Genomic DNA, 25243 nt, shown 5'->3' with positions numbered 1-25243 from the left:
CCTAAAAATAATCACAGGCTGCACAGCTACTACACCCACAGACCACCTAAACCAAGAAACAAAAGTCCTCAGAGTCAAAGATCATCTAGACATGAGAGGCACACAAATTCTTGCTGCAGCCTCCACAAGCCCACACCATCCACTGCACTACATGGCAGCACATCCACACACACCAAGGAACATCAAAATGACACCCAGGATATAGTAACATACACAAATACTGTTATCTCTCCTCCCTCGCCCGCCTCAAACCAGCTTCCAGAAGCATATCCATACTCAAATCACTCGCCACTCCATCCTGTCACTTAAAGACAGCACACAGCTGCATGCACGTCCTCCTGATATCCATCCTTCTGAATTCTACCTCCCTCGTGAGGACAGGGTCCACCTGGCCAGGCTGAGATGTGGACATCACGCAGCCCTCTTGAGTTACCAGAAGAGGCTGGATGACTCCATCGCTGATACCTGTCCAGGATGCAGTGCAGCACCTTATACTATGAAGTACATTATGGAAGAGTGCATTGCACACAGTCGCCTGCGCCAGCAACACAACATAGCTACACTCCTTGAGATCTCTGTGGGAAAACCCTGTCTCGGTTGTGGCCTTCCTTAGGGACCCAGGGCTGTTTGGCTAGACTGCCTAGGGAAGAACTACTACAACTATTACAAGAAGGGACTCAAGACTGGTCCCTGATGCTTGCCGACATTCACAGAAAACTCATCATTCAAATCTCCATTCACTTTCACCTGGGTGCGAGCAACCATATCCATAGCCATAATGACTAACCAGTCACTCCTCAATCTCAAGCATTCTCTTTTGCTCTTCTCACGATCTCCCAAAGAACTCTGTTAAGGGCCTTCTCCAAATCAATAAAAACAAAGTACAGCTGTCTTTCGTTTCCTATAGCTATATTTTTCCTGAAGCTGGTGGACAATGAATGTGGCATCACTGATCTCTTTGCTGGCCATAAACCCAAACTGCATCTAATCAGTACAGTAATACCTTGATTGTCTGACGTAATAGAGCCAAAGGCATGTCCGGATAGTGGACTTCTTCCCCCTCCCCCCTCCCCCCTTTGTACGTACCCTAACTTTGAAAGCCATTGAAAAAGGCCACTACAGCACAGCACTTATTCCTAGTGTTTTACACTACTCTGTCTGGTCAAGCAGACCTATAAACCATAGCCAAGCAATAATTAGGGTCAACCAAACCCATCAGCCACAGGCAAGCTATCATCACGGCCCTTAAAAAAAAAAAAAAAAGAAGAAGAAGAAGAAGAAGCGGCCAAGTCGGGCGAAAATGTTTGCATGGTCATAAATTCCACCCAGATGCAAGCATTTTGTCCAGATGAAATGGAAAAATGTACGACTAATGGTTTTGAACAGCCAGATCACAGCATCCAGATATTGGATGGTCCGGATAGTGAACGTACAGGTAATTGAGGGATTACTGTATTCATTTTTCCCTAATTACAGTATACCTACTAGGACTCTCTCCATTACCTTTATTGTCTTGTCCAAAAGTTTTATGCCTCTATTATTTCCATTTTCCAGGGCATCACCCTTCCTCTTGTACACATTTACAGTCACATGATTCAGCTAGTCATCTGAGACAACACACTCCTAGATAATGAAACCAGATCAGTAATTAACCCCACTCCTATATCTTCTGAGGCCTTCATCATTTCAGCAGTCAGCCCAGACACACTTGCTGCCTTCCCCAACTGCATCCTGCCTATTGCCTTGCTCAGAGTAGCAGTGTCAATCACAGACCAAAGGCCAGACTCTGGATCTGCTGACTCCAAACCTTCCCTGTTCCAGTTAAACTCCTCATTCAGTAACTGGTTATAATGCTGTCTCCAGGTGTCTTTAATATTCTCACTGCCCACAAGTAGATTTCCTTGATCATTCTTCACACAGCTCACCTGTGATATCCCTGTTTTCCCTCTTCATCTGATTTGCCTCCTTAAATATTATATTCTTCCTTTCAGTGCTCTTTAGGTTATCCAGTAAGTCTCTGAGACTCAGATTTTGCCCTGTGCACTGTATACCTCTTTTCTAGCCCAATGCTTGGCAGCCAAGTACAGTATTCCTCTTTGTTACTGTGCTTTTTCTGATCCTGGAAAATCTTTATTTTCTCTTTAACTGCAGCTTCTACACCCTCATCCTACCACCATGTTACTTTATGTCTGGGAGGGGGGGGGGGGTGTTGTCCATCAACACACTGAATCAGTAACTCTCAGGAGATTTATTTTTGAGAGCTCTTTGCTGTTCATTAACACTTCTCTCAACCCTCATCCTACCACCATGTTACTTTGTCTGGGCAGGAGGGGGGGTGGGTTGTCCATCAACATACTGAATCAGTAACTCTCAGGAGATTGTTTTTGAGAGCTCTTTACTTTTCATTAACACTTCTCTCAACAGCTCCCTGTTCAGCCAGCACTCGGCTCATCTTGCTATAGACAGCATCCCTTACTACTTAGTTTTTCAACTTCCATATTTTTCTTGTAGGTGCATAGGTCCTCTTCATCACCACCTACTCCTTTAGCACCATGTCACATATCAATAATTTGTGTTGTTGCACACCCCTTGTGCTCCCTATAACCTTAACATATTTTCATTGTAGGTGCGTAGGTCCTCCTTGTCACCACCCACTCCTTTAGCACCATGTCACATATCAATAATTTGTGTTGTTGCACATCCTTTGTGCTCCCCATAACTTAACATCCCTCAGCAACCTCCTATCAGCCCTCCTGACCAGGAAATAGTCTACCTAGCTGGTGTTCCCCCCAGACTTATATGTAATCAAAGTACTCTCTCTGTTCCTAAAATGCACGTTACACACAAACATGTTCATTGCCTCCCCAAACTCCAGCATACTTTCTCTTTGCACATTCCTTGTATCATATGCGCATCCCCCATGTACCACATCATATCCATGAGCTGCTTCACCTACATGACCATTTAAGTCCCCTTCCTACTAATCTCATCATCCCTTGTACCACTTACTACATGTATCAAGTAATCATCCCTTGTACCACTTACTACATGTATCAAGTAATCCCAGAATCTGTCTTTTTCTGCATCATCCAAGCCTGCTTGTAGAGCATACGCTGATATAAATGAAATTGTGAGCCTGCCGAAAAAAATTTTCATCATTATAATCCATTCATTTATAAGACATATTCCCCCCATTTTCCCATAACCAGCACACCCACACCACCATATCCATCTGCACTACCCTGCCAAAATAGTTTATATCCACAATTCCCCCCAGCAGTCATTGTGGCTGATCCTCCTTTGTACCTAACCTCCTCTCCACAACAACATCCACCCACCTCTTTCTCATGTCCTCAGCTATTTCCCCTGTTCTACCCTTCAAACTACCCACATTCCAAGATGTTATTCTGATCAGCTAGCTATATTGAAATAGTAATACTGTACTGAATAAGATCCTGTTGAACTTGGGCTTGTTATCTGCAATGTTATGACAGGTTAGTATTGTGGTGTCTGTTTTCTTCCTAAGGGACAGGGGTGAGATTGTGGTGGAGAACTTGGCCAAGTTCGTGGAGGAGCAACAGCGTAAAGCAGGAAGTGCCCCTCTTCTGTTGTGTGGCCATCTCGACACTTCATTGCACATGATCCTACAACACTTGGCCGTTAAGCTCACAGCTGACTTACCCTCCTTGGTACTGTTGCTGGTGGATTCCTGGCAGTGGTCTAAAGTGTCATCAGCACAGGAACTGTTGGAGCATGTTAGCACATACCTTGTGGACCTCGCACCTTACACCCTGGGAAAGTTTGGCTCTGAGGATGTGAAGGCTTTACTTGGGTTGTACTGGGAACAGATTGTGTTCCTGGTGGACTGTGGATTTGAAGTGCCAAGTTCAGTGCGACGTGAAATGCAGAAGGGCACGTGGGTTCTGACGCACCGGGGCCAGCCAACTAATGTATTGGATTGGCAGGTTCTGCAGGTGCATGAGTACACAGAGTCACAGGTGGAGCAGGTGTTGAAGAAGAAGAAAATTGTTAAGGCTGACTTAGTTTCACTGTATCAGGCCTGCCAATACAAACCAGTCATTGCCTCACTTGACATGATAAATGCTTTTGCCAAGATGGCTAGGCGAGCTCATTCCAACACAGAGTGTGAGTTTGCAGAATTTTATGTCAATGAGCAGTTGCAATCATTTGGTGGTACTGACAATGTAGTATGCAAACTTGGTGAAGTTGCTTTTCAAGCTGCATTAAAGGGCAGGATTGTGTATTCAGATCATGCACTTGTAGAGGTACCTGACATAATAAAGACGAGTTTTCTGGAAGCCTGTGGAAGCAAGGGGTATACTTTTGCACAGGCTATAGCTCGAGATTTTGTGATTGCTAAGTTTGTAAGTCGGAATCCTGATCATGTATGTAAAGACTGGCTGCAAAAAGCAGAACAATTAAGCAGAGCATTCTGTTTCACCTGCTATCTTTGGAGCAAAAATCTCCACTGTCTGAAGCGCAATGAACACCACATTAAGGGCTTCCTTGAGTCCATGTTCCTAAGTGACCTCAGTAACAAATGTGGCAAAAAGGGAATAAAAAATCAGAAAAAAAGATCAGGTATAAGGAGAATGAAGAATTGGAAGTTTATATTAGATGTGGATGAAGCATGTGGGCACAGACTGGTGCTAAAGCTGCTTGCAGATATTCTCTCTCATTTTCCCCACTGGATGTTTCCAGCAGATTTGTATTTGACCAGTGATAGGCTCAGAAGATTAGAAAAAATACTAAAGAATGTGAAGGTGGGTAGAACTGTCACCATTGAGATAGAAAACAGTATAAATTCAGGATCTTTACCAGAACTTTGGAACAAATTAAAGCACTTGAACAACTTGCAAGGAAAGGCATATGTCAAGATGGTGGTGGCATATGACACAGCAGAGTTTGAGAGAATTGCACAGCTGCCAGACGCCATTGCTGGGAGCGACAGTGATGTTTTCATTACTTACTATTCTGGACCTATGCTTTGCAAAGACATTCCAGACTTTTTAAAGTGTGGATGCATGGGGCAGCTGAGAGAGTTGGATGTGACTGTGTATGATGTGGTTTCGTTAAAGCAGATGCTTTCATGTCAGCCATTAAAAGCACTAGAATACATGAGAGTTGTGGTGGATTTAAAGGTATCACAGCAAACCCAGTCCACCCCAAACACCATCCCAATCCCAACAAATGTTGATTTACAGTTGGTCATCAAGTACTTTGACAAAGTTCAACAGTTACTTGATAGTTTTTATGATAAATGCCACCTCAAATCTCTCAGCATTCATGATTTGGTGGTTTCTGACAACTTCAAGATAGATTTCACTACATTTACAAACTTAAAAAGTTTAAACTTCAGGTACAAGCCTGCAACATGCAAGTCAGAGGCAATAGAAGAAAATATAGGGTTACATGCTAATGCAATAGAAAATCCTAATGATGCCCTTGTAAGGCAATATGGGATGCTTACTCTGGTGAATATGCCACTGCCTCAAACTGTAGAGCGACTGCTGCTTAGAAATGCTTACTTTTACAAGGACAGCAATCAGTACTTGCTCTGGCCGCTACTAGAGAAAGAGAAACACACAAAACTGGTAAGGCTGGTGATACTGGATTGTATGCTGACTCTTTCTGGAGCAAGGATGGTAGTGAGCCGTAGGAGTGAGGAGAACCTGGAAACCCTCACAAAGAGAATGAGAGTCCATGGGTTTCAGGACACAGAGGTACAGCAATTGGTGGACAAAAAGGCTCGTTTGTCTAAAGATGAACGGCTGGCTAGGAAATGGAAAAAGCCTGAGGGGAGGGAGGTGGTGATATTGTCTGAGGTGAGTCTGTGTAACTCTTGCAAGAGATTCCCTTGCTTATGCCCAGTTCAAGATGGCCAAGACATCAAGGACACCCTTGACACAGTCTCAGGATTGATTGCAGACATATATACCTATAATATTCTCACTTTCTCCTATACTAGTGAGGTGTGTTCAGTGAGGAAGGATGTATGTGGGGATCTTAATGTGCAGTGTGTTGTTTCTGTACTCAGTGATGATAAGGCTCTCTCTTTGAATGCATCATCTGGCACACCTCTCCATACCCTTTTCCTTTGTCTTACCTTAGCTCAGGTTATAACACTGAAAGGTACCACCCTCTCCCCAGTTGGAGTACAAGCTGTAATCCAGCAGTTGTGTCATGTAAAACAGAAGCATGCACCCAGTCAGATAAAATCTGTAACAAGCAAGAAAGAAACAGATATGGAAGTGGATGCAGGAAGTGCAGAGGGGATAGAACCATTCAACCTTAGCATAGAGACCAACTGGTGTCCAACCTATGATGTACGAGCCTCCCTTGACCAGCTGTTCCAGGTCGTGAAGTCACTTCCATGCCTTGCTGTATTTAATATGAAGTGTGAGAGCAGAACCAAGTGCATCAAATTCAAGAAAACATTCAAAGGGGAAGTATTTCTTGATAATATACCATTTGATAAAGTGAAAGATGCAGACTAAGTATAAATCATTGTAACCAGTGTGTTCTCTGTCAGGACTATTGTTTGGAGTGTAGTGTATCATCATCCTCAGTCATCATCAGTCATCATCATCATTAATCATCCATCATCATCATCATCATAAATCATATTTCACACTAATATATGAGATGGGAATGGTGTACATGCAGGAAACAGAAATAATAAAAACAGAATTATAAACAGTTTGCCCAGTGTAATCGGCCATACATCTGCCCCACAAGCATTTGCCTTTACAGAGTCCCTCATTTGATCAAGGTGTCACTGAAAGTGTTTTAGGGGTAGCCATCCACTTATTGCAGTGCTGCTCGCAGGTGACTTCCCTTTCTTCTCTTCCTTCCTTCCTCCTCTGTCTTCGTTTCCTCTCATTCTTTCCTCTTCCTTCTCTCTATGGGTGACACTACTCTGAGTGACAAGCCAAATGGTTTCCTGTACACAGGAAACCATTTACTATGCTGGGTGGTAACCATATAACCAGATTATGGCTCTTGGTGGTTTAATGGGTAATTAAGGTGGAGGGGGTGGAGAGGGAGGGGGCAGCCAAGGATGAGATGGAGGGATGGGGGTATGAGCTGGGAGCAGGGCAGTGAAATGGCGGGGGACAGGGCGACATGGAGGCAATTTGTTTGTGGCCACCCCTTATAGGATTGAGGGATCTGGCAATAGATAGATGGATAGATAGATCATGCCTGTATTTTGTCAGTGGAAAACCTTTTATTCAAATGAACTTTTCCATTATTAGTGTTTTTAGGACACATAATTTGTAACTACTTTGTAAATTGTAAACTTAAATCAGTTGTAGATGGGCATAAGTTTGAGGAATTTGCTGATGGATTGTATATCATGTATTCTCACCCCACACCCTTGGAACGCAGTTCAGCGTGAAGTTTTGTTATAGCTAAATTTGCATTAACAAATTCAGTCAGACTGTAATAGATTTATTAACCTGTAACACTTTTTTTTTTTTTTTTTTTTTTTTTGTAAGTGTTCAGTCATTTTAGAATTATAAGTGATGTTAAGATGCCTGCCTCAAATGTTCAGAACTTTTTGTAACGTACCCTGCACTTCATTGCAGTTCTTTTGCATTCATCTAGTCGGTATGCAGAACAAAGTTGCTACCTACACCCTGCTTACATATAGCAGAAGGTCAGTTGTCATTTACCAACACGGCCACAGTCTGCCAAACTGACCTTTACTTTGATTTACTTATATAAAAATAATACAGCACTGTATATATAGAGGTAACATGTCATTCATGATATTGTAGTGAAATATTACGACCTCACTAATGCACTGCAGAAACAAAATTAGTGAGCATTATGTTTTATGCATATTGAGTGTCCATCTTGTTATTCCATGCTGTGTTCAATATTGGGGATTCTAGGAAAGTTTTGGACTGAATAATGTACAATATGACCGTTCTTCATTTAGTTTGTTACATAACAAATTTTCTGACGGTTCAAATTTGTCATGTGAAGCAATGTTGGACTGTTATGCACTGCTGCTAAATTTTATTACATTGTAAATATTGAGTAATCCACTCACTTGATGTAGTGCTGCCTACTTCTTCCTTAGCCTTTATCATTCTTTTTCTGTGCCTGCCCTCCTCTCTTCCTATTTCTCCCATCTTTCCTGTCACTACTTAATGCTTTTCTTTCTGTTACAGGTGGCTTTACATTGAGTGACAAGCCAAATGGTTTCCTGTAAGCCAAGAAACCATTTACAACACTGGGTGGTAACCATATAACCAAACCATACGTGCTCCTTACGTGTCAAGTGGGTTGGTGGAGGGTTAGTGCCCCTCCCTGTAAAACAAATAACTCAAGAGTCAAATGGCCACCCCTTACAGGATTATGGCGTCTGGCGATAGATAGAATGTCCTGATATAAATGCTTCTAAGTATTAATTTCATGTGCAGAGCATATATGTATTTTTATATTAGTGTCTGGTTACTTTTTATAAATGACAGTATAGAATGTTATGTAAGTACTGTATGTGTATTGTCATATTATTGACTGTTGTAAAAATTTTTACTTTCAGATACAAATTGAACAGGTTGTACATAAAGCAAGATATCCATTAAAACACATGTGTACATGTGACATTGAAAATGGACATTTACTGTATATTTATCCCCTTCCAATGGAATCATCAGATGTAATTTGTCTTGCAGTATTAAGAAAAGGGATTTAAATCATCGTCACGTCTTCATTGTTGTTTCTCTCTCTCTCTCACCCTCACTGACACACACACACACACACACACACACACACACACACACACACACACACACACACACACACACACACACACACACACACACACACACACACACACACACACACACACACACACACACACACACACACACACACACACACACACACACACACACACACACACACACACACACACACACACACACACACACACACACACACACACACACACACACACACACACACACACACACACACACACACACACACACACACACACACACACACACACACACACACACACACACACACACACACACACACACACACACACACACACACACACACACACACACACACACACACACACACACACACACACACACACACACACACACACACACACACACACACACACACACACACACACACACACACACACACACACACACACACACACACACACACACACACACACACACACACACACACACACACACACACACACACACACACACACACACACACACACACACACACACACACACACACACACACACACACACACACACACACACACACACACACACACACACACACACACACACACACACACACACACACACACACACACACACACACACACACACACACACACACACACACACACTTTTCTTATAGCTGCCCTTCTACAAATGACAATTACTATATTGACCAAGATGGTGTGTTTCTCATTCTTTGGTGCCAACATGTGTGACTATGCTGACCAATTCTAGATCGCAAACTTTGTAACACAGTTGGCATGTGAAGTCTGGGTGTGCTGGGAGAACTCTGTTTTGGTTGTTCCTCCATTGTCTACGCTAGGTTCCGAACATCTTTGAAATCAATGGTTCCTTCACTCCAGGGGGCTCACCATTGTTTTCTGTCAGAGGCATTGGTTTCAGAATCTTTTGATGTGATGTTGCATTTCTTCAGAGCTATCCTTAGATGATCTTATATCTCCTCTTCTGTCCTGTCCTCCTTGGTTGCAACGTGCTGCGGGAAGTTGGCCATGCAGAACCTGGTGGGGAAGGCGGTGCTCAGGCATGCAGAACAATGTCAGACCCATCTATGCTTTTTTTTTTTTTTTTTTTTTAATAAGCTAGCATACTTTATATGGTGGTTGACATTGCCCGCTGGTGAATTTGTAAGTGAGGAATTTTACCTTTCCATGTGTTTTAGATGGTACTGTAAGCACTGAATGTGGAACAACTCAAGATGATTGACGAGATGCTGGTAGGTAGGTCAAGATTCAGCACTGTATAAGAGAGTGGAGAGGCATACAGCTTATGTACTGATACCTTCTTCACAATTCTCAAGTTGGTGATTCATGGACTCTGGATCTGAGACATCCAAAAGAGTCTGAGGTGTGATTGATTCGTGCAAAGATGTCAGCATCAATGTTATGTTTATTTGTGAGCACACTTCCATCCATCCATCCATTGCCAGAGGCCTAAATCCCGTAAGGGGTGGCCACAAACAAATTGCCTCCATGTCGCCCTGTCCCCTGCCTTTTCACTGCCCTGCTCCCAGCTCACTCACCTCCCTCTCATATACCTCTCCACTCCATCCCTCCATCTCATCCTTGGCCCCCCGCCTCCCTCTCCCACCCCTGCACCTCACTCACATACACACTCCTCGTCAGTCTCTCACTCCATCCTCTCCACATGGCCAAACCACCTCAGTGTGTTTCTCCTAATGCTTCCTATCATATCCACATCCACGCCACAACGCTCCTTCACATCTTTATTTGTCAGTCTGTCTCTCCATGTGACTCCACATGCTCCTCTCAACTCATTTCCACTACTCTCACTCTTGACTTCTGTTATTCACTTCCATACATTAGAGTTGGTATCACAATACTGTCATGTAGTAACTTTTTCACTTCCATGCTCCCTTCCCTATATCTTATCACTGCTTTTGAGGAAGCAGCAATCTTTCTTCCTTGTTGTACCCTTTAAAGCACTTCACCCTCCCAACTTTACTACCCTAGTACTTAAACGCACTCACATTTTCCATTTCCTCCTCATCCAACCTCACTGTACATTCACTGACTTCATATCTCTCGAAGACCATAACTTTACTCTTCCCTGCATTCACCTTTAGATTCCTTTTCTTACTCTTCCACCAAGCCTTGCAGCTCCGCTTAACAACACAGTATCATCTGCAAACAGCAGTACAGGAAGTTTCCAAGCACTGCTCTTTCTCATTAGGACCACTCCAACATCCACCGCCCTACCTTGTATCACTTTTATAACCCCATCCATATACAGATTGTACAACCATGTAGACATGACACATCCCTATTTCAACCCAACCTTCAAGTAGAAAAATCCACACTTCACTATCCACACGCACTGCAGCCTTAGCACCCTCATATATACTTTTCACAGCATACGACAACTTCCCATCTACTCCATATATTCTTATTACTTTCCACAATTCTTGTCTATGCACCCTGTCATATGCTTTCTCTACATCCATGAAGGTTGCATACAACTTTTTTCACTTCTCTAGGAACTTTCTCTCTAAAGATCTAAGAATGAATATCTGATCAACACAACTTCTTCCCTTCTTAAGACCTCCATGTTCTTCTCCAATTGAGTCCTCTGTTATTTCCCTAACTCTTTTAATAAGTATCCTACCGTATACTTTCCCTATTACACTAAGAAGACAAATGCCCCTGTAATTACCACACACTTCTTTTGCCCTTTTTCCTTTATACAAGGGAATAATTATACCTGACTTCCAATCCTCCGGCACTCTACCTCCCTCCCAGGCCAATCTGCACATCTTCCACATCCATTCTGCTACTATCTCTCCCCCATGCTTCAGCATTTCACCACACACTCCATCAATTCCTGGGGCTTTCCCCATGTTGACTTGTTTCATTGCTTTCACAACTTCCATCCTACTGATTTCTTCCTCTCTTTTCACATCCCTCCTTCTCCCAGTACTTTCATTCTCTGTGTTCAACAATTCCTTAAAGTGTTCTCTCCATCTGCTCACTTTTTCTCCCTTCTCCACTAGTAATCTACCATTTTTATCTTTCACTCCCCGACTAACTTCATTGCCACTCTGTCTAACTCTCTTTACCTCTCATTCCAGGACATTGTCTTACATTCCCTCCACTTTACACTCAAATTCCTTCCAAATTTCTCATCCACTCTTTTTAATCTCTCTTACGAATCTTTTCACCTCTCTCTTCCTCTCTACATATAACTTTCTCTTCCATCTCTCAACTTCTTCCATGCCCCTGTTTATCATCCATTCACTATATACTTTCTTCTTTTGTGCCACAGCCTGTCTCACCTCTTCATTCCACCATGCTGTTCCTCGCACCCCCTTTCGTCTTGTCTTCACCCCACACGCCACCTCATATGCTGCGCAGATTTCTTCTGTGAATATCTTGCACACACCATCCACTCCCCCCATCTGCTCCATTCCATATTTACCCAATTGCTTCTCCACTTCTCTCTTATATTCTGCCTTTTTCTCATCCTCTTGTAACCTTTCCACTCTCCTTGCAAATTCTACTTCATCCCGTCCTTCCCTTCTTATGTTTGTCCATTTTCACTTGGACCTTGATTCTCAACACCACCAAGTAGTGGTCGAAAGTCCACTTCCCCAACCTCTATATGCTCTTGCATCCATTACACACCAAAGCATCCTTTCTCTCTCTCTCTCTCTCACTCACACTCACACACACACACACACACACACACACACACACACACACACACACACACACACACACACACACACAGACTTTGCCTTTAGTTCATTCAGTTCACCACCCACCTTTCTCAACACTTGCCATGTATACCTGTGGATCATTTTATGTCTGAAGAGGGTATTGGCTGTCACCAACCCCCTCCTGGCACAAATGTCCAACAAAGCACTGCTATTCTCATCTGTCTCAGCAGGCACACCCCGCTCTCCAACTACAGTACTCCATCTACCTTCCCATTCCCTACTTTACCATTCATATCGCCATTCAAAAACACTCTCATTCCTTTCAAACTTTTCCTTGCACGCTTCCGCATTTATGCAGAACTCCTCTCTCACACTGCTTGCACGACCTTGCGTTGGCGCATGTACGCACACAGTCGCCCACATTTGTAGTCAAACTTTCAATCTTACCCACACAATCCTTGAGCCAACTGATCCATACTCTCTTATATTCTCCTTCCATCTGTTAACGATACACACTCCTTTTGCCTTCTCATTCTCACCTACTCCCGCACATTTACCCCATCCATACTCCCATTCTCTCACACTCACCTTTCCATTTAGTTTCAGCTAATCCACATACATCCACTTTCGCACCCCCAAGCCCCTGGACAATCTCTTTCTCTTTCACCTCATCATTTGCACCCCTTACATTCCACGTCGCCATCCGTTGTCATGTCCTTTGTTTGGTCCTTAATCGTCACCTTTTGGTCAGTCTTGGTTCAAGGCTTCTTGTTCGTATTTTTTTTAGTTGTTTTCCGGGAGGGGTACTAACCCTCCGCCAGCCCACTTGTTGTCACGCAGGGAACACGTGTTGGTTGGTTATAAGGTTACCACCCAACGTTGTAAATACTTTCCTGGTTTACAGGAAATCATTTAGCTTGCCACTCAGTGTAGGACTACCCTAAGAACAGAGTACTACTACACTAAGTGGGTGGATGGTGGGCGCCCCCACCTACCACTTCCAAGGTAGGTTAAATTCTCCACTCATCATTTATCAGAAATAGCCTACAAGAGGCTCTGCTGCATTGTTTCTCAGATATTATTTCTGCTTTATTGACTTTATTCGGAGCCACATTGCATATGGTGTATGTTGAAAATGATGGTAAGACTGTTGTAGGGAGTCTTCGGTAAGTGTAGCTCGGTCATCAGCGTACAGTAGCTCTAGGAAAGGAGTTGTTTCAGTCTTTGGATGTGCAAGAAGGCGTCTGAAATTAAATTAGTAACCATGTAGATGGCACTGGATTTTTATTCCATCATCAAGGTTCATTTGTTGGTGACTTAAAAGGATGACTGCAGTGAGAGGTTCAAAATGTCAGGAGCCAAGACATCCTTGCATTACGCCCACATCCACTTTGAAGGGTTCAGATTTGCTCCCACCTATGGACACACTGGCATTCATGTTGTCATACAGGTTCTATAGGATGGTAAGAAATTCGTTTGGAACTCCAAATTTTTGAAGAGCATTTCCTAAAAGTTCTCTGTTGACAATGTCAAATGCTTTTCCAAAACCAGTGAATGCAATATACAAGTCCTGGTTATGCTAGTGAAATTATCTTGTGTATGTCGTGCAACAAACATCATATCAGGCACTTGGTTCTTTCTGAAATCCACATTGTGTAAAGAGCATTCAATAAAAGTTCTCTGTTGACAATGTCGATGGTTTTGCAAGATCGATGAATGCAACATTCAGGTCATGGTTCTGCCCGTGGCATTTCTCTTGTATCTGTCAGGCAACAAGCATCATATCTCAGGTACTTCTGTAGCGACCACCGCCGGCGTACGCTACAGCAGTTTCCTCTGCAACCACTTCCTTAGCGCCGACAACATACAGTAAGGTGCACTCCGGGCAACAACACAAAGAACTTCGGGCCGATGTGCCCTTCTTGCCCGCAGGAGCAGAGCGGGTGACTGCACAGTCGTGCAGGAAAAGTCAGACCAGGGGAAGACACTAAGGTAGCACAAAAAAGGGGGGGGGGGGGCAATTAGATTAGATGCAAAATACGCAGGGTAGAAAGAAAATATAAAATAGAAAATGTAGGAGAGTTACCAATGTAGTCAGTAAGCAACGGGGGGGGGGGGGTAATACTGAGAGGAAGGGAAAAGCAGAGCGATGGACGTAGGGTAGGAACGGGCAGTCGAGAAAAAGATGTTGGATAGTCAAGGAGCAGTTACAGCGTGAATAAAGTGGCGGGGAGGGGGGGTCACGACTCATTAAGTGACCGTGAGTGAGGCGGGTGTGACCCAAACGAAGTCGAGCAATGAGTCTCCCATCAACGATTAGGATTAGTGGAAGTAGACCAAGGAAGAATAGAAGGTTTAACGAGATTAAGCTTGTTGGTGACCTGGGAGTCCCAGAAAATTTGCCATAGTTCACAGAAGATGCGAGTAAGAATAGGAAAACAATCAAGAGCAGGAGTGGGTCGAGGTGAGGATGTGAGAGACCGAGCAGCAGAACGAGCCAGCGAGTGTGCGCATTCATTATCGGCAATGCCAACTTGACTAGGGACCCTGCAAAAATGAATTTACTTATGCACAGAAAAACAGGAGAGCCACCCCTGAATCTGGGTGACAATTAAGGGGATGGTAAGAAGAGGAGGCCCGTAGAGAAGACAGCGCACTGTGAGAGTCGGAGAAGATAACAAAAGAGGAAGAGAAACGAAACATAGACTTCACAGCGAAAAGAATAGCATAAAGTTCCGCTGTGAGAACACCTGCAACAGAAGGAGGGGAACTGGAAAAAGAAGACTCAGGGGAGACAATAGCAAAACCAACGCCGTGAAAGGATTTGGAACCATCGGTATAGATAGGAGCTGCAGAAGAGTGAGAAGACTTGTGTTCAAGAAAATGGGAGCAGAGTGCGACAGGCGAAAGAAGAGAGCGAGAACAAGGGAGAAAAGGAGAGGCCACTGGAGGAGGTAAAAACCAAGGGGGAAAAGAAACAGGACGAAAGGGATGAATGGGTGGAAAGGTGAAACTAATACTGTAGACTGAGAAGAAGTGCAGGGACATGGAGGGAGAAAGGAAGGAGGAGATGAGCGGCTGACTGAAGAGAATGACGGAGAGAGGGAGGAAGGCGGAACAATTGTTAGAAGGAAACTGACGCATATGTAAGGAGAGAACGATGAAAGGAAAGGGGGGAGGGGGGACGCCCAATTCGATGCAGAGGCTCTTGGCTGGGTTTGACCGAAAGGCACCCATGGCTAAACGCAGACCAGCATGATGAAGGGAACCAAGTTTCGAAAGAGTACGGTCATAGGCAGAAGAATAGACTTGACACCCATACTCGAGGTAAGAAAGAATGAGGACAGAATGGAGACAAAGAAGCGTGGTGCGATCAGCTCTTCACGAAAGATGAGACAGAATTTGTAATAAGCGAAGGCGATGAAGAGTGGAAGAACAAAGGGAAGAAACATGCACATTCCAATTTAACCGAGAGTCAAAGACAAGACCAAGAAAAATTTCTGAAAGCCAGTAAGGGAGAGAGGCGGTTGAGGTATAGTACGGGAGTGGGTAAACGACACTGCATAAGACTTGGAGGCAGAGAAGCAAAAACCATGGGTGCTGGCTGAAGTGGAGGCTGCTGTAATGGCTGACTGAATAAGGGATTGGAGACGGGGAAGATCCGAATCCTCATCGTATATAGCAAAATCATCAACATATAGAGTGGTGGAAACACAAGGGGGACAGAGATGAAACAGTACCGGTATCATTAATTGCGATAAGAAAAAGATTAGTACTGAGGACAAACCCCTGGGGGACGCCTTCTTTCTGCGGGAAGACATGTGAAAGATGGGCACTGAGATGGACCTGGAAGGTGTGGAGGGAAAGGAAACTTTGAGGAAAAACACCAATGTTACCATGAAGACCATGGGAACGAAGACAATGCAGAATATGATAGTGCCACATAATATTGTAAGCCTTTTCCAAGTAAAAAAATACAGCAATGTCAGACCAACGAAGAGAAAAAGCAGAACAGATAAAATACGCCAAATGAAGGGGAGGATCTAAAGTGCCACGAGCTTTTCAATATCCTAACTGTAATGGGGAAAAAAAACAATGGGATTCAAGGTGCCACATAAGTCGCAGACCAGAGTGAGCGTCAACTCAGTTTGCCAGCACCTGGTCTAGCCATTTCACCAGCACCTGATTCAGTCTCCTCAGCAGCAGCAGCTCCAGCCTCCATCTTCTCAGCAGCAGAAGTTCCAGCTTCTTCAGCGATGTCTCACCAACACCATCAGCAGCAGTCATCACTACAGCAGCTCACTGTGCTCTCAGTGGCTCGCTTGGCTATACGACTTAGGCTGGTACTTCCCTCCCTCACAACATACCCTTGTAACGTACAGTATGTTCCATTGCTTCAATATTATACCATATAAATCTTACAACACCGAGTTTAATATTGTCCTGTGTAGCAGTAAAGCACTCATTCCACTACATTGGTTGTTCCTGGAGGTATCACACACAGTGGACAACACCAGGTAGCCTGGACCTACACAGTGGACAACACCAGGTAGCCTGGACCCACCTGGCTTGGGCCAAGCCTGCCCAGCCCCAGCCACCCGGGCCCCAGCTGTCCAGGCCCCAGTGGTCCGGGCCCCCAGCATTCCCAGTCATGGTACAGCAGCCCCAGCACTGGCCTAGTGGCCCCATCCCTGGCCCAGCAGCTCCAACTCTAGCCCAGGACTAGCAGTCCCATTTCTGGCCCAGCAGCCTCAGTCATGGCCCAGCAGCCCTAGCCCAGTGGCCCCAGCCATGGCCCAGCAGCTCCAGCCTCCCCCAACAACCCCAGCAATGGCCCAGCAGCCCCAGCCATGGTCCAGCAGACCCGTCCCTGGCCCAAGCAGCCCAGGCTCCAGCAGCCCTGGCCCCAGTGGCCCAGGCCCCAGCAGCTCCTGCCACTGCAACCCCGACCCCAGCAGCCCTGGACCCAAGAGCCCTCTTCCCACAGTGCACGGGGGTCATCCACTACAACAGTTTCCCCTGCAACCACTTCCCTTGGCGGTCTTGGAGACGACATACTCGCAGTCCGGGCAACAACGTCACAGGGGACCCATGGACGTCGTGCCCTTCTTGCCCACAGGAGCAGTGCGGTTGACTCTGAAGCTATGCTGGGAAAGTCTGACCAGGAAGGACATCAACTCAGTTCACCGGCACCTGGTCTAGGCACTTCACCAGCACCAGCTGCAATCTCCTCAGCACCAGCAGCTCTGGCTCCAGTGAACCAGTCTTCTCAGCAGCAGGAGCTCCAGCTTCTCCATCGATGTCTCGTCAGTGCCACCAGCGGCCTTCATCACTACAACGGGTCAGCAGCTCACTGCGCTATCAGTGGCTCACTAGGCCACACGGCATAGTACTTCCCTCTCTCACAACATACCCTTATAACATACAGTATGTTGCATTGCTTCAGTGATGTACAATCTGCAGTAAACACTACAACATCGAGTTTAATATTGTCCTCTGTGGTAGTAAAACACTCGTTCCGCTATACTTCATTCCTTCTGAAATCCACATTTTGTTTCAGAAAGCGCTGACTTAGTCAAATGTTTTGTCAGTAGGGATAACATTATCTTGGCTATCACTTTGCTGGTACTCACAAGCCTCTGCTGTTGTCACAGTTTGAGCGATTTCCCTTTCTTCTTGTATATGGTTACAACATCAGTAGTAAGCCATTCAAATGGAATTTGTTCATGGTTCCAGATAGTCAGTATGAGACTATGGAAGGTGTTGATGAAGTAACTGGCCACCCTCTTTGATCATTTCAGATGCTGTTCCATCAGGGCCAAGGCTTTTGTTATTTTTTAAGGACTGGATGGCCTGAACAGTTTCTGCATGTGGAGGTGGGACATAAGATCTGCCACTTGAAGAGCATTTGGGATGTTATGAAGGATATTGTGTTACACCAGGTTTCTTTAGTTCGGTATGGTATTGAAGTGTTGAGCCCATCTTTCTATGATTGCTTGCTTGTCTTTCGGGAGCTATCCTTTTGCTGATCCAACAGGTTTTTTGCTGTGTTTTGTTGGCCCATAGATGTTTTTAATAGAATTATAGAACCCATGTTGGCCGTTAATATCAACCAGTCTTTGCAATTCTGTTACTTGATCAGTCCACCATTTGTTCTCCATGTCATGCATTTTTCTCTGGGTTTCACTCCTGAGATCAAGGAATTGAGTTTTTAGGGTTAAGGAGCTACGATGAGCCAACAAATCGTTATGTACTCTATTATCCATTGCAAGGAAGTCATGTTCATCAAACCAGTCCTTATGCTGGCAAGAGGGGAAGCCTAGGATTTCTTCTGCAGTACCTGGAGCAGTGCCTTAATATTCAGCCACTCTGCGTCTAGGTTTATTGCATTATTGTTTGGTTCAATGGTGGACATTGAGTGAGCTTGTCTGTGGTAGAGCTGTGGAAGGTGTTACAAGTTGCCACAACCTTTAAACTACTACAGTTGTTGGTGGATGGTATGTGGTGCATTTGTGGGCATATGACTAGATGCAGGTTGGTGAATATAAGGTTATGATCTGCTGTGCACTCAGCACCTCTCATAACTTGGGTTATAAGAATTTCTCTCTGATCTCACTGCCTTACAATGACTGTCCTTTAGGTGCCAATGTCTAGATTGCAGGTGCATCCGTATGGTCTTGTGTTTATTCTTAAATTGAACAGTGGTGTTGGGTGATGACCAGACTATGATCCAAGCATATGGAAAGCAGTCTAATGCTATTGTTGCTCAGTTTACTAATACCGTGGCAGCCTATACAGTAATGCCTTGCCAGAGGTGATTATCTTTTCCTGGTTGGGCATTAAAAGCTCCAAGCAGGACCAGTTGTCATTAGGTGGTATTGAACAAATGGTAGATTCCAAAGAGTCATAAAAGTAATCTTTGATGGTGTCCTTAGAGTCAAGGGTTGGGGCATAGGCACTGATGACTGTTGCATATTGGCCTTTAGAAAGTGGTACGTGCCAGGACATCTGCCTCTCTTATATACCCACAGGTGTTGTTTGAATAGTCTGTAGTAGATTGCTTCAGACTGCAAAGCCAGCACAGTAGTTTCTTCTTACACTGTCTGGGTATACCCTCCAGAAATAGGTATATTCTTCTCCTTCTATTAGGTTGCCCTCTCCTGAGAGGCGAGTCTTGGACCAGGCAACAATGTCAGTTTTATATCTTTCCAGTTAATGGGCAAGAAGGGCAGTTCTATGGCGTGGTCGAGTGTCGTGGTCACTATTAAGCAAGGTTCATATATTCCAGGTGGCACGAGTCACAGGGATTCTTTTGTTTTTTTAACTGGTATGTGGGGTGCCTTGACAGACGTGGTGATCTGCCCAGGTGATGCAGAGCTGCAAATATTTAGGTTACCTTTTCTAAACCCCTCCCTGTCAGTGGTAAGCTGTTAGTTGTCTAAGTCCAGCTGCTTAGTCTCACTGGATGCTGCCGAAGGCACGACCTGTTCCTGTGCCATTATGCCAGCGACCACTGGGCCAATGCAGCCTATGTGCCGGACTCGAGCTATCGACTTCCAGCCACATCCATGACCTGTCACTGTCACCCTATCCTGTCGCCATAGCTCTTTTGATTTTGATGAATGGATGAAATGGGAGATGCGTATAGCAGTGGGCTTGCACAATGAATGGATCTGGTGTGATGGTGAGGGTGTGCAATCCTTACTATCAGGTAACTTGGCCCTTCTCAGCCTGTGATGGTGGTATGATTCACGACGACCATCTGCCGAGTACGGCTGCAGGAGTCTGCCAGGAGCTTTGTTGATTTACACCTTCCGTTGGACTCCACTCGCGGATTTTATATATATATATATATATATATATATATATATATATATATATATATATTTGTGAGGAAGAAGGAACCAAAGGCAACGAGCCTGCAAAACTATTCCTTCCAAGAGAAAAACAAAATATAAGAGAGTGCCAAATTCAAGATCCGATCATTTCCAGATGCCTGGACACACCGCTTGAAAAACTGGAGATCATAGGAAGTAGGAAATACAGACAGTGGGAGACAGTTCCAGAGTTGACGGGTTGCATAAATGAAGGACTGGGAGTAACGGTTAACTCTTGCATTAGAGAGCTGGACAGAAAAGGGATGAGAGGGGTGCTACACGCCCGTCGTAGGGGTGGAGGAATGCATGCAGACAGTTCAGAGGAGCAGTGACCATTGAAGTGGCAATAGAAAAGAGATAAAGATGCAACAGTGTGGCGAAGAGACAAAAGTTGAAGGGAGTCAGTAAGAGGAGGAGAGTTAATGAGGCGAAAAGCCTTTGACTCCACCCTATTGAGAAGAGCTGTCTGTGGGGAGCCTCCCCACACATGAGAGTTGTACTCTACACAGGTGCAGATAAAACCCCTGTATAGAGTCAACAATTGTGCAGGGGTAAAGAAGGAACGGAGTCGCCTTAGCACAACCCATCTCTTGGAAGCAGATTTTACAAGATGTAATATGATCTTTCCAAGACAAGTTCCGAGTAAATGAAACCCCAAGCATGTTCAAGGATGATGCAGGATTAAGCTGAATATTATCAAACATCAGTGGGTATACCTGTTGAAGATTTTGTCAGGTTGATAGGTGCAAAAACTGAGTCTTGGATGCATTAAAAACAAGATTATTTTTACCCCAGTTAGAGATATGAGCCAAGTCAGACATTAGGTGTGCCATAGCCTCATCCCTTGTTTGTTGAAGTAACTGCTGAGATGGACGTTGCGGGAATCGAATGGAAAGGTGAAGGGTGGAGTCATCAGCGTATGAGTGGATAGGGTTAGATGTACAGCTTAGAAGGTCATTGATGAATAAAAGGAAGAGAGTTGGTGATAGGACAGAGCCCTGAGGAACACCACTATTAATAGATCTAGGAGAAGAACGATGGCCGTCTACAACGGCGGCTATAGAACGACCAGAAAGGAAGCTAGAGATGAAGGCACAGATAGAAGGATAGAAACCGTAAGAGGGCAGTTTGGAAATTAAAGATTTATGCCAGACTCGATCGAAAGCCTTAGAGATGTCAAGTGCAATGGCAAAGCTTTCACCAAAGTCCCGAAAGGAGGATGACCAGGAGTCTGAAAGGTAGGTGAGAAGATCGCCAGTGGAGCGTCCCTGACAGAACCCATACTGACGATCAGAAAGAAGGTTGTGATAGGAATGATGCCTTAAAATTTTTCTAAGAAGAACAGACTCGAAAACTTTTGAGATACAGGATATTAAAGCAATTGGACGATAGTTAGAGGATTGGGAATGGTCACCCTTCTTTGAGACTGGCTGAATGAGAGCAAACTTCCAGCAAGAAGGAAAGGTACAAGTTGACAGACAAAGGTGAAAGAGTTTGCCTAGGCAGGGTGTAAGCATGGAAGCACAGTTCTTGAGAACAACAGGAGGGACTCCATCAGGCCCATATGCCTTATTAGTATTGAGGCCTGTGACAGCAGAAAATACATCAGCTGAAGAAATTTTAATGTCAGCCATGAAGAAGTCAGAGGGGGGAAGTGATGGAGGAACAGCACCGGAATCGTCTAAGGTGGAATTGGAGGAGAAAGTCTGAACGAAGAGATCTGCTTTATCAGTAGAATAAATAGCTACAGAACCATCAGAGTAGAAAAGAGGAGGGAAGGATGATGAGGTAAAGTTGTTAGAAAGGTTTTTAGCAAGGTGCCAGAAGGAGCGGGAAGAATTCGAGTTAGAGAGTTGAGAGCACTTAGTACGGATGAAATTATTTTTAGCAGAGCGAAGAACAGACTTAGCACGATTCCGGGCAGAAACGTATAAAAGATGTGATTCAGAGGTGGGTTGGCTCCGGTACCTTTTATAGGCCCTCTCTTTGTTGCAGACAGCATTAGAACAACCGTGATTAAACCAAGGTTTTCGTGCATTAGTCAAAGGATATGAGAAAGGAATGTATGCTTCCATGCCTGAAAGAATAACCTTTGTAATGCGCAAGGCACACCCAGATGGCTCCCAGCCACGGAAGCAATAATAATTCCAGGGAAGATCAAAGAAGTACTGTCTGAGGGCCTCCCAGTCTGCAGCTCCAAAGTGCCACAGACGACGTTTCTTTGGAGGGTCCGCAGGCCGTACTGGAGCGATAGGACAGGTTAAGGTGATAAGGTTGTGATCGGAGGAGCCCAACGGAGAGAAAAGATTAACAGTGTAAGCAGAAGGATTAGTTGTAAGGAAGAGGTCAAGTATGTTGGAACTCTCTCCAAGGCGATCAGGGATACGGGTAGGGTGCTGTACAAGCTGTTCTAGGTCATTAAGGATAGAAAAGGTGTAGGCTTGTTCACCAGGTGGATCAGTGAAAGGAGAGGAGAGCCAAAGGTGGTGGTGAACATTGAAATCTCCTAGAATGGAGATTTCAGAGAAAGGAGAAATGGATAGAATGTGTTCCATCGTAGAAGTAAGATAGTCAAAGAATTTTTGATAGTCGGTAGAATTAGGAGATAAGTAAACAGCACAGATATGTTTAGTCAGAGAATGACAGGAAAGCCGAAGCCAGAGTGTAGAGAATTCGGAAGAATCAAGTTCAGGAACACGAGAGCAAGATAAGTTGTTGCGTATATATACACAACAGCCACCTTTGGCTTTGAGATGAGTATAGAGAAAGTAGGAGGATACAGAAAAGGGTCTGCTGTCAGTTGCCTCAGACAGCTGAGTCTCAGTTAGAAAAAGAAGGTGAGGTTTAGAGAAGGAGAGGTGGTGCTCAACAGAGCGAAAGTTAGAGGAAAGGCCACGAATGTTGCAGAAATGAAGAAGAAGAAGAGAGTCAGACAGTGGTTCCAGGCATCTTGAGTCGTCACCGGAGAGGGGCAGAAGGTGGGGGCATTTATGGTCCCCCCCCCCCTGGGGACTCCGAGGCTATGTTATTTGATGCCATCTTTTCTTTTTAAATTTTGAAAAGGGAGTGTGGTGTGTATGTGCATGTAGTTTGGTGTTGATAGTTAGAGAAACTTGAACTGGAGAGCATGCTGGCCTACTCTCTGTGTTACTGAGACACTGAAAAAGTTCAGCAAAGGGGGATGGTCGGGACCTAGTCCCGAGAGCTGATGAAACGGGAGCTCCAGCTCTCCCTATCATCAGTTTTCCATCCACCTTGGGAGTACTGCCCTGCTCGACTGGTGCTACAGTCTTCCAAGGGCAGTCCACAAGGCAATGGACCTGGGAGTCATTGTTATTATTATTATTGATTATTATTATTATTTATTATTATTATTATTATTAGTAGTAGTAGTAGTATCACAAAGAAGTACTGTACATTGCTCGTATTTGCTCAGTTTCAAAGTTATGGCCATCATATCTGGCCAACTGAGTCCCCCAGCTTGCGGCTTCATATGACCCAGTATCATGCAGTTCCCAGTATGGGTTTTCCATTTACATCCAGAAACCTATAAAAATAGTTTATTCGTGGATTCTCAGAAACCGTTAAAGATACAGACTTGAATTTTTTGTGGGACATAGCCAAGGTCAGGGAGCAGGTCTGAAATGACCATGAGCCCATTTGGGCCAGTAGTTTCTGAGATCTCCCAGGGGTCAATGGAAAGTAATTTGGCCTCCACCATTTTCGCTCTGTGAGGATTTTGTTACTTTCACCTTCATCCAAGGTGTTTGACACTTTTCTAGGGGGGACCTACTACACCAGCTCTTCACTTCAAAGTGCTCACTATATGAAGGACATTGAAATCACCTGGCCCAGCAATAGCTACAATGTGGGAACAGTGGGGAATAAATTTGCTGCTACAGTCAAACTAAGGAAGAAATTGGATGATCTTATCGTGTGTCGCGTGGTAGTTACTCAAATTGCTAATGGCAGTTTCTGTTTTCTAATTATTATTATTATTATTGTTACAGTAATATTATGATGATGATGATGATGAGGATGATAATTGTTGTTGTTATTATTTATTTGATTTTTTATACAAAATTATTTTTTTGACAATGTGATGAGTAGAATTTTGGTGTGTTTCAATCATGGTAAATGTTTTGTGGTACTTTATACTGTATGTAATTTGTGATAAAATTGATGTCAATAAGAAAAGCTAAATCTTACCCAGAGTATGTGGTTTTACTGTAAACCTTAGAGTGAACCATTTACAGTTATTGCCCACTTAATAATGAGATGCATTGTTGGGAAACTGATTGTTAAATGAACGCTTGCTAATCCCTTCATTTTGTTGGGTTCTCTACCAAGCAAACTGTCTGCTTGCATACTGACCCATTTATCTAACTCTCCATAAAGTCATTATTCTGTTTGTCTACTTAGTACACAACTGAATGTGGGTCAGTCGTATACATAATGGCATTGTGTCACTTGCGACAAGAGGTCGGAATATTTTCGTTAAAACCGAGTTTCTGGTTCGTAAGAGACGATCCCTGACTCGTTTGGTTAATGCAAAATTGACAGGAACATAAACTTTACATGTTTTTAATGTAAGGCTTAAATTGCCACGTTAATATGAATTAATGGGTGTCCAAAACCACACATAATCTGTGTTAACGATAAACAACCGCATGTCTTTGTAACACAAGGTCCAACTCGCAGTGTGTATATGTTATGTAACACCTAACAACAGGATGAAAGCGTTGGCAGGTGTACCGAAGTATTGTATGTTGTTGATTTGTTGGTGCTTAATACAGAAGTGTATGATAATATAAATAAGATCAATACCTGATGGATCATTTCATCAGTATCTTTATTTATGTTGGTTAATAAAGGGT

At 44.1% G+C, this 25243-nt stretch overlaps 1 protein-coding gene across 1 annotated transcript in view; it reads left to right on the top strand.

Annotated features, from left to right (window-relative positions):
- The window catches only part of LOC145403135 (uncharacterized), a 90060-nt gene extending 83542 nt beyond the window's left edge, over positions 1-6518 (top strand). Inside the window, exons 9-10 of the mRNA XM_080274961.1 lie at positions 474-577; positions 3495-6518. Of these exons, the coding sequence (XP_080131087.1) occupies positions 474-577; positions 3495-6518 (3128 nt within the window). The remainder of the gene's footprint in view (positions 1-473; positions 578-3494) is intronic.
- Positions 6519-25243: the final 18725 nt, after the last annotated feature.

The sequence above is a fragment of the Coenobita brevimanus genome, chromosome 60, assembly GCF_032717465.1.
Source record: "Coenobita brevimanus isolate Jiangsu-jjx chromosome 60, ASM3271746v2, whole genome shotgun sequence".
Classification (NCBI taxonomy): Eukaryota; Metazoa; Arthropoda; class Malacostraca; order Decapoda; family Coenobitidae; genus Coenobita; species Coenobita brevimanus.
The sequence above is the reverse complement of the archived record's forward strand: the minus strand, read 5'-3'. Positions and strand labels throughout refer to the sequence as shown.